General features: G+C 42.6%; 1 protein-coding gene across 1 annotated transcript; it reads left to right on the forward strand.

Annotated features, from left to right (window-relative positions):
• Positions 1-1,256: 1,256 nt before the first annotated feature.
• Positions 1,257-4,137, forward strand: LOC130747253 (uncharacterized). Its single transcript, XM_057600124.1, has one exon. It carries the CDS (start codon positions 1,686-1,688, stop codon positions 3,903-3,905), a length of 2,220 nt encoding a protein of 739 aa, XP_057456107.1. The 5' UTR covers positions 1,257-1,685; the 3' UTR covers positions 3,906-4,137.
• The last annotated feature ends 5,887 nt before the right edge of the window (positions 4,138-10,024 follow it).

Consider the following 10,024-nt stretch of genomic DNA (forward strand, 5'->3'; position numbering starts at 1 on the left):
AGGAGGACTCCTACCCTGTAAGCCTACACCTCTGTAGAGTAGATCGTTCAAAGCTCACTCTTACGAAGGAGAAAGAAAAGGAGTGCTTCTCGTTGCTGAGAGGTCTAAGATTAGGCTCTAACCCCCTCTTTCAAAGAAAGGTGAAAGTTCTTTCGACTCGGTCATCCAAAGAAGCTCTGTAACCCTTGGATTTTGTCCTTCCGCAGTGGAAAGGTTGGAAGTTCTGGCCAAAAACCTCTCAACAGGATACACTAAGTAACCTGATAAAAACCCCTATACCAAAACCTCTCGAAAACCCTATAGTCTACACCAATAAGAAAAGCCCCTATATGAAATTGAAAGAACGGGAATAGCTGCACGACACCTGCGAACAAAGACTCAACCCAAACATGCAAACCAAAATACCTTAAGAAGAAACGCCATCGACGTGGAGCTGAGGCCCAAAAGCCGAGGCAAGCACCAAGGAAGCTATTGAGGGGGACTCCATCAGAGACTAGACAGTAGGGGCAAGGCCGCGCAAACCCAACAAAAGTGGAGCTCCACCCTAGGCGCTGCAAAACTAAAGAACTAAAGAGCAACTACAAAAAAGATAGAAGTGAGCAGAGGCAAAGAAAACATCAGCTAATCAGAACCAACATGACACTATTGCAATTATTTATTGCTAATAATATTAGTTTTTTCAAAAATATATTCACCCTACAATCATGTTTTATTATTACGTTCTCATATAAAAACACATTTCTCATAAAATAAATCTCATTTCATTAACTGAGTCCGGATTAAATTAGTTATGATCTAGTACCTCAATTGAGACAATGATTTGGGTAGGACACTAGTAGCAAGATAGGGAGATTAACATAAGTCTACTCCTGAGTAGAAGTGCCGGGGGATCTTCCAATCCGAGGAGAATTCAAACCCTCAACCTATAGAGATATGAGAATAAAACCTGAAATCTGAAGTAAGTTGTGTCAACCCATATTTCAGTTTTTTGTTTTTATGAACAATCTTGATCTTTAGGAGTTTTAAAAAAAGTGCTTACAAGTGTTTTCCTAATTTCTTTCCACCCACCACCTTTCTTTGCTTTTTCCACTTCCCCAATCTTTTTCCCCACTTTTGTGTCATTACCGAAGTTGTTGATCTGCCACAAGTCTCGTGCACGCAGATGATTTTTCCATTTTTTTCTGCAGAACACGTTGATTATAAACCTTGAGACTCGAGTACTCCACTATTAGTTAAGCCTCCAAACCAAACCCAACTCCATTTCTCTCTTGATGATATGGTTCATCATTCATATCGCCCTATCAAAAGAAGAAGGGCATTCTCGTCACATGAGTAAAAAAACAGCAATTGACAACGAAGACCCTACAGCCACTAGGTTACATTGAGCTAAAGACAAACCGCATTTCGTCACCTTCCACATCCCACGAAACCCTTTTTCATCTCCTCTCTCATTCATACACTGTATCTCTGCACCTCACCCCACCCCACCACACCACACCACACCACACCACACTACACTACACTACACTACCAACAAGTACTACTATCCATCAAACAAACCCTCTTTCATTTATCCATCCATCTAACTCTCTTGTTTGACACTGTGTTTACTTCTTACCAATGACCACATCTTAGCAACTTTGTTTTGAAATTTTGTCACAAAAAAGTAAAAAAATTCAGAAAAAATGGACAGTGAAAGACACCATCGTACTACTACTACTAGTGCAGCAAGTAACAATAGCAATAGCAGCACAAGTGAGCTCTTTGTTTGCTTCACTTCACGTTTGTCTTCTTCATCCATGAAGCTCACTTCCAAGTCCATTCTCAGTCCAAGCCGTGGAAGAGACCCACCACCTCAGATTTCCCTCTCAGCTTCTCTGAGCAGGAGGCTCAAGAGCAATGGCAGCATGAAAGGTGGTCAAGCTTCTCCTATGTTCCCAACTAATGGCAAGAGAAGAGGGTGTGGGTTTGAGAATCCTGAACCTTCTTCTCCTAAAGTGACCTGCATTGGGCAAGTGAGGGTGAAGACAAAGAAGCAAGGGAAGAAGATGAGGGCGAGATCGAAGAGGAGAGGAGAAGCGAGTTTCAGGAAAGTGGCGGAGATGCAGGGGTTTCAGAACAACAACAACAACAACAACAACCCAGATCTCACTAGACAGAACAGCCAGAGTAGCTTTGGGTTTCAGAATCATAGCCAGAGCTTGCAGCAGGAGTGTTTGAAGCACAGGAATCAGAGATGGGTTCATCTTCCTTTGACGATTTGTGAAGCTTTGAGGGAGTTCAGCTGTTTCTTCCCTTGCAGGTCTTCTTGTTCTTCCGGCGAGAGGGAGAAAGAGGAGAAGGGTGTTGTTGTAAGAGAAGGAGGAGGAGGATCTGGTGGTGGAGATGGCAGAGAAGGGTCTTGTGGTGCTGCATTGGCAAGATGGCTGGTGACTTTGCAGGAAGGGGATGGGAAGGGGAGAGGGATTGAGCTGGTGATGGAGCCTGAGGAGGATGAGGAGGAGGATGAAGAAGAAGATGGAAGAGAGAAATCTGAGAGAAGCCAAAACCGGAGCCAGAGGAGACACGTTTTTGAAGATATTGATATTGATCTAGTGGAGGATGGGAAGAAGAAACATGAGGAGTTTGGAGGAGGAGAGGAAGAAGAGAAGGGAAGAGTAAGCATTTGCATACCACCTAAGAATGCTCTTTTGTTGATGAGGTGCAGATCTGATCCTGTCAAAATGGCTGCTCTTGCTAACAGATTCTGGGAATCACCTCTTAAGAAAGACCAACAAGAGCAAGAGGATAGTGATGGTGAAGAAGAGCAAGAGGAAGAAGAAGAAGAAGAAGAAGAAGGTGAACAAGACCAGCAGATTGAAATGGAGGAAGATGAAGAACAACAAGAGCAAAAGGAGGTGCAACTGGAAAGTAAAACAGAGGAATTAGAACAAAACAGCATTTCTGAAGAAGAAGAAGAAGAAGAAGAAGACGACATTGTAATCCCATTACAGGAACAGGAAGAAGGTGAAGCAAAACAAGATGTGATTGTAAGCTTCAACATTGAAACAAGATTGAACCCAGAAAACAATGAAGTTTCTGAAGGCAAAGAGGAGCAGGATAAAAGTGAAGATGAAGATGAAGATGGAGAAGGAGAAGAAGGAGATGCAAATCATCATGAAGCATGCGTTTCACTTCCTGAGGCTGATGCAGATCTTGATAAACCAGAAACTGAAGATACCCATCTCCGAGAGAGTGAAGAGGAGAAAGAAAACAATGAAAGTTCAGTCCCTGCAATGTTAACATCTTCAGAACAAGAAAACTTTGAAGTTAAAGCAGCAGCTGAGGAGTCACCGGAGGAGGAAGAGACGGCAGCGGCGGAGAGGGAGGAGCAAGCTCCGACCCACGAAGGGTCCGGCCCGGTTAATGGTCCGGAGTCAAAGGAGCCAGAAACCGGGTCAAAGAAAGAAACATTGCCGGAATGCTTGTTGCTGATGATGTGTGAGCCGAAGCTGTCAATGGAGGTATCCAAGGAGACGTGGGTATGCAGCACCGACTTCATACGGCGGCTTCCGGGAAAACCCGCCGTGAAAGTCGACGGCGGTGGCGGCGGGAAGAGGGTCAGCTTGGACTCCTCCACGAAGGTGAAGGCGAAGCTGAAGCCTCCCCAGCCACAAATGCAGCCGCCGAGGTCTTCATGCTCGTTCCCGGCGGGTGGCGGCGGCGGAATGTCAATGGCGATGATGATAGAGCAGAAGTTGGTTGGGTCCCATAACGGGTATGAGCCGTTTGTTCTCACGCGCTGCAAGTCGGAGCCGATGCGGTCCGCGGCTAAGCTTGCGCCAGAGGCTTGCTTTTGGAACAACAGGAAGCTCGAGCCGACGGCTCCGCTTGGAGTCGGCGCACAGGCTGGTGTAGGATTTTGATTTTAATTTAGTTTTTCCTTTTTAGATCTCAAATTTTTCTTTTTGATGAACAGGGTAATTAATTGTTTGTATTATTATTATTATCTGTAGATTATGCTAAACCTTGGTCAGCTCTGGTAAGTCTTTAGGGATTGGTCATATAGTGATTTTAGTTTACTGTTTCAGGATATAATCCTTTGTATAAATTGTTTGGTTTAATTACCTTAGTGATGCAATTTGTCATGTTAATTCATTTGGCTTCTTTCCTGGTTCAGATAATTACAACTATTGATTTTATAGTTTTAATAAATGTACAAGACAAGATAATGTAGGTAGCTAGCTATTTATCAATGGCTAGAAGAGATCTTGCCATTTGAGTTTAATGTGTTTGGGGGACCATTGGTCTTGTATATGTAGGTTTGTAGGGTAAGTTGATAAAGTTGGTAGGGTATTTAGTTAAGGTTGTTGTGTGTCTGGTAGTGTGTTCCCATAAGTAGATTGAAACCTGTTATGGTCAATGGTCATTTCATCTTTTTCATGTGGAACTGATTTGAGCCTCTTGTCATGGAGTCTCCACGTGCCATTACAGATCCAATTATTTAGTGTGTGTTTGGATCAGCGTTAGCAGAATTGGATCTGGCCAGAATTGGATCTGGCTAGAATTGAATCTGTAAACGTGAGTTTGAGTGACGTGATTTATGTTTGGATACATTTATCAAGAATTGATTTCCTAAATAGAATTTCGTTTGGATAACTTTGATTAGAATTGATTTTGATTATGAAATGACCAAAATGGGTATGAATACTTAAATCATTATATAAGAATTGCACCATTTTTTCAACTGTATATTAGTATGAATTAATTTAAATGTTAAATTCAATAACTTAATTATTATATATGAATGCTATAAAAATTGATTTCATTAGATGGAAATGGCCAAGACATGCACACACGAAATGGGAATACCAGAAATGTATATTCGTCCAGAACATGAGCCTCCAATTCAATTAGATGAAATCAATACTCCTTTGCCAACTGTAACACCCCAATTTCTCAACTGAGGAGTCACATTAGTAACCTAACAAAGTCTAAGGACCAATCTGCAATCCCTAAAAACCAAGGGAATTTTTTTTCTGTAAAACAACTAAACACTTCGGCTAAAAGGTTGGAAACATACCATAACTTTATTTAGATAACTTGTTTCCCGATATACAGTAATAATAGTTTACAATACCATAAGTAAGGTTCAGAATAAACATGCGCACTTTAACAGTGGCGGAAGCAAGACTTTAATAACAGAGTTCTCATAAAGTAAAAGAGACTCCAACATAATCCACAAGAAGAGAAGCAAAGCTGCTTCTCATACCTCTACTCCACCGCTTACAACTCGATCTCCAACTCGAGTAGCTATGCCTCGGCGGAAGGATCTCCATCGCCTAATAGCGTTAAGCGCCCAAACAACAAGTAGCAAATAGAAAGGGTTAACTCCATGCAATTACCATGTATAAAAGAGAAAAATCATGCTGTTCGAATTTAATTACCTGGCATGGTAAATAACTAGCAACATAACTCAACTCATATATCAACAACTTAAACATAAATCGGACTCAGATAATAATAACCTCAACAATGTAACATCAAATCAGATATCAATAAACCAATACGAAAATCCAACAACATAGGGTCAGGTGTTAGTTCCCTATAATGCAACTATATGCTGCTAACAAAATGGATCGATCAATATCGTCTCTCAAGACGGGACAATGATAGGACACACCTCCTCATCGCCACTTATAACGTCATACATGACGGGACAATCATAGGACACACCTCCTAATCGCCACTTAACGTCACACAAGACGGGACAATCATAGGACACACCTCCTGATCGCCACTTAGCATCTCGCAAGATGGGACAATGATAGGACACACCTCCTCATCGCCACTTGACTCAAGCCCTATATGCCAAGTCAGACAATAACAAAGCCCACCCAAGGACCAATCCAAAGTAACCACATGTTTCATCCACTAGGAAGCAGTAACGACAGAAACCAGTAAACGGCCGAAGCCTCTCAGAAAACGGAGACACACGTCTCAATAAGTTCACTCGGCCGAAGCCTTCAGAAAACATTTTCCAAATTCAGCATAATAATCATAATCATCTGCCAATCAATATAAACATCTTCATCTCAAACGCAGGCAGTGCGATAAAAGCATGCAAGACTCAAAGACGCTCTAAAACCGAGTTACCCTTACCTTCGTGAGTAGAAGTTGGGCATGGAAATTGCGAACCTAGAACAAAGAAAACACAATCATCAACACAAGCTTCACTAGGAGCAACACGATCTACTAATACTAATCGAAATCGTAAAGAAAGCCTCTAAAGCTTCAGAGTTCCTATTTAGGCACAAATTGACAACGGAGACTTCGTTCGCTAAAACGAGCATAACTCGAGCTACAGAACTCAGAATGACACGAAACCGGCGCCAAAATTTCGACAATTGAAAGAGCTACGCAATGGCTCAGGTCATAGAGACCCAAAAATTATTTTTGGACACGGTACCCAAGCAATTAGGTTTCGGCCACTATGGAAAATAGGGTTTTCGAACTTTTTCTTCGATCTAAATCAATTCACAAGGTAGTTTTAGGGTAAAACTAAGGCAAAGAAATTGTCGGAACAATTTTCGGACAATCGGGTCGAAATACGACTATCCAGGGGCATTTTGGTCCAAAATAAAGGCTCAAAACTTCAAAGTTATCAGTTCAGAAAACAAATTTGACAGCATTGATCCTCATGACATCCGTGACAACAAATCCTAAAGGCACGAAGTCAGATTACAGCTTTTCGACAATAAAGTTTCGAAATGTGCGACTAATGGGGTTTTGAATCAATTTTTCAGATCTTGGACAACTGAATCGCAATCGGCGATTACTGACAGAGGTTTTAGACTCAGGGGAACATAAGGAACATAACCCAAGCGAGAAATCAGAGAAATCGGACAATTTTAGAAAAAGCTCAAAACTTAGAGCACAGAAACGACTTCAGAAACTCAGCAGAAACAGAAATCAGAGGCAGGATTCATGATAGTTACCTCGATACCTAGAAGTAGGGACGAACTGCACGAAGATTGGTCAAGTTTTCGCGGAAATCTCCTCCCCCCTTGCTCCCCACGAAATCAGCCACAAATGGAAAGAAAATGAGAGGATTTTGCTTTTTCGCGCTATTTATAGGCGGGTGAAATCGCGGGAAAATGAAAATTTCGCGATTCCGATTTTTGCAGCACGATCACCGAGAAATTCTAAGAGAGATTCTGGCGTCAGAATTCCAGAACTCAAAACAAATATCTAGGATTTGGGAAAAACGATATCGAAAAACTCAAAAGCGGTGTCGGTTAATCTGCCCCGAAAAACTACTTTTTGCTGTGATGCTCAAACGACAAAACTTCCAACTGAAGAAAGATTGGAAACGTCGAAACAAGTCTGGCAACATGGACGGAATCTTCGTTAGAAGTCCCGAATAGAAAAAGTCTTCATCCATTGCTCGAAAATAGGGTTTCGAAGCAAAGAAATTAGCGTCGGCGGACATCCGAAAAGTGAAACCTATCGTGCGTACAGTCCAGAGTTCCGAAATGAAACGCTGTTCGAAGGAAAAATAAAGAAAATCTTTAAATTTTCCAAGGATTGGAAATCTCACTTAAAACGTTGCTCTAAAGCGAAATTAGCCTATTCTGGACACGCTTGCCATAAGGCGGGTGTGCAGACGACTCGCTCTAATTCCTAAAATGACTACGCAACATTCCTCAAGCAATTCCTGAACTTTCTTCTTCATTAATCTTTCTCAAATATCAAACTCCTGTCACGCTTACACTGATTCTACGCGTGAGTCGGAAATTAGCTTGTTCTGAAAATCCAGGTCTTACAATACTACCCCCCAAAAAGAAAGTTTCGTCCTCGAAACTTAAGGCTCAGTGAAGAGTTCCGGATACTGTTCCTTCATCCTCTCTTCTAGTTCCCAAGTAGCATCGCCCGTGACTTGGTTCCAAATCACTTTTACCAGAGGAACCTGCTTGTTCCTCAACTGCTTGATCCTACGTTCCTCAATCCTCATTGGTGCCACTTCAAAAGACAAGTTGTCTCTAAGCTGAATATCATCTTCCTTGATGATGTGAGAGGGATCAGGAATATACTTCCTCAATTGTGATACGTGTAGCACATCATGAATCTTGGAAAGAAAAGGTGGCAACGCAATCCGATAAGCTACTTTACCGACTCGCTCGATAATCTGATACGGTCCAATGAACTTCGGTGTCAGCTTCCTCGACTTTATCGCTCTTCCCACTCCGGTAGTTGGTGTCACGCGAAGAAACACATGGTCTCCCGCCTCAAACTCTAACTCTCTCCGTCGTGTGTCAGCATAACTCTTCTGTCGACTCTGTGACGTCCTCATCTTCTCTTGTATTTGCTTCACTTTCTCAGTAGTTTGTTGTACTAATTCAGGTCCAACGAGAAGATGTTCGCCATCTTGAAACCAACATAAAGGAGTTCTACATCTCCTCCCATACAAAGCCTCATAAGGTGCCATTCCAATACTAGCATGAAAACTGTTGTTATAAGTAAACTCGATCAACGGCAACAGCTCATCCCAGCTTTCTTGACTATCCAGAACACAGGCTCGCAGCAAGTCTTCCAATGACTGTATTGTCCTCTCTGTCTGTCCATCCGTCTGAGGGTGATAGGCAGAGCTCAACCTCAACTTCGTCCCAAGCGCCTCGTGCAACGCCTTCCAGAAATGCGAAGTAAACTTCGGATCTCTGTCAGAAACAATACTCGATGGTACTCCATGAAGTCGTACAATCTCAGCGACATACACTTTTGCAAGTGCCTCCACATTGAACGTGGTCTTCACCGGTATGAAATGTGCTGACTTCGTCAGACGGTCCACAATGACCCAAATGGAATCAAATCTCTTCCTCGTAGCTGGCAAAGCTACCACGAAATCCATAGAGATACTGTCCCACTTCCACTCCGGCACATCAAGTGACTGTAACATACCCGCAGGCTTTTGATGTTCTATCTTCGCCTTCTGACATGTCAGACATGCCGCCACAAACTCTGCTACATTCTTCTTCATTCCTGGCCACCAAAAATTCAACTTTAGATCTTGATACATCTTTGTCGATCCCGGATGAATACTCAATCTGCTCTTGTGACCTTCGTCAAGAATCATCCTTCTCAACTCCATGTCCAATGGTACGCAGACACGTCCTTTGCAACGCAGAATGTTGTCGGTTCCTACCTCAAAATCCGGCGCTTTTCCCAAAATGATCAAGTTCCGTTTCTCGATCAGCTCCTCATCTAACAGTTGTTTCACCTTGATCTCGTTCAGAAAATCACTAGTGATCGTCACCATCCCAAAGCTCAATTTTCCAGGTGTCACTTGCATACCCAAACTGAGGTCGCGAAAAGTCTCGATAAGTTCCAATTCCTTAATCATCAACGATGAAACATGAATTGTCTGGCGACTCAGTGCGTCTGCTACAACATTTGCTTTTCCTGGGTGGTACAACAAAGTGAAATCATAGTCCTTGATGAATTCCACCCAACGCCTTTGTCTCATATTCAGATCCTTCTGATCGAACAGGTACTTCAAGCTCTTATGATCACTAAAAACAGTGAAAGTGCTCCCATAAAGATAGTGCCTCCAAATCTTGAGCGCAAATACCACAGCCGCTAACTCCAAATCGTGCGTAGGATAGTTCCGTTCATGTATCTTCAATTGCCTTGAAGAATAAGCCACAGCCTTTCGGTGTTGCATCAACACACAACCCAAACCTTGGTACGAAGCATCGCAGTAAACCTCGTAGGGTTCCTTCTCTTGTGGTAATGTCAGAACTGGCGCGGTCGTCAAACGCTTCTTCATATCTTGGAAACTCTGTTCACAATCCTCTGTCCAAGCAAAAGGTTGGTTCTTCCGGGTGAGTTTCGTCAATGGTCCTGCAATCTTAGCAAAACCTTCGATGAATCGTCGGTAATATCCAGCTAAACCGATGAAACTCCTTATATCTGTCACAGTCTTAGGACGCTCCCATGCAAGTATCGCTTCCACTTTACTGGGATCCACAGCAATACCCTCCTTTGA

This window comes from Lotus japonicus, chromosome 3 (genome assembly GCF_012489685.1).
Source record: "Lotus japonicus ecotype B-129 chromosome 3, LjGifu_v1.2".
Classification (NCBI taxonomy): Eukaryota; Viridiplantae; Streptophyta; class Magnoliopsida; order Fabales; family Fabaceae; genus Lotus; species Lotus japonicus.

Bases quoted from the DNA above. Each gene is read 5' to 3' on its own strand.
- LOC130747253 (XM_057600124.1), top strand. From the start codon at position 1,686: ATGGACAGTGAAAGACACCATCGTACTACTACTACTAGTGCAGCAAGT.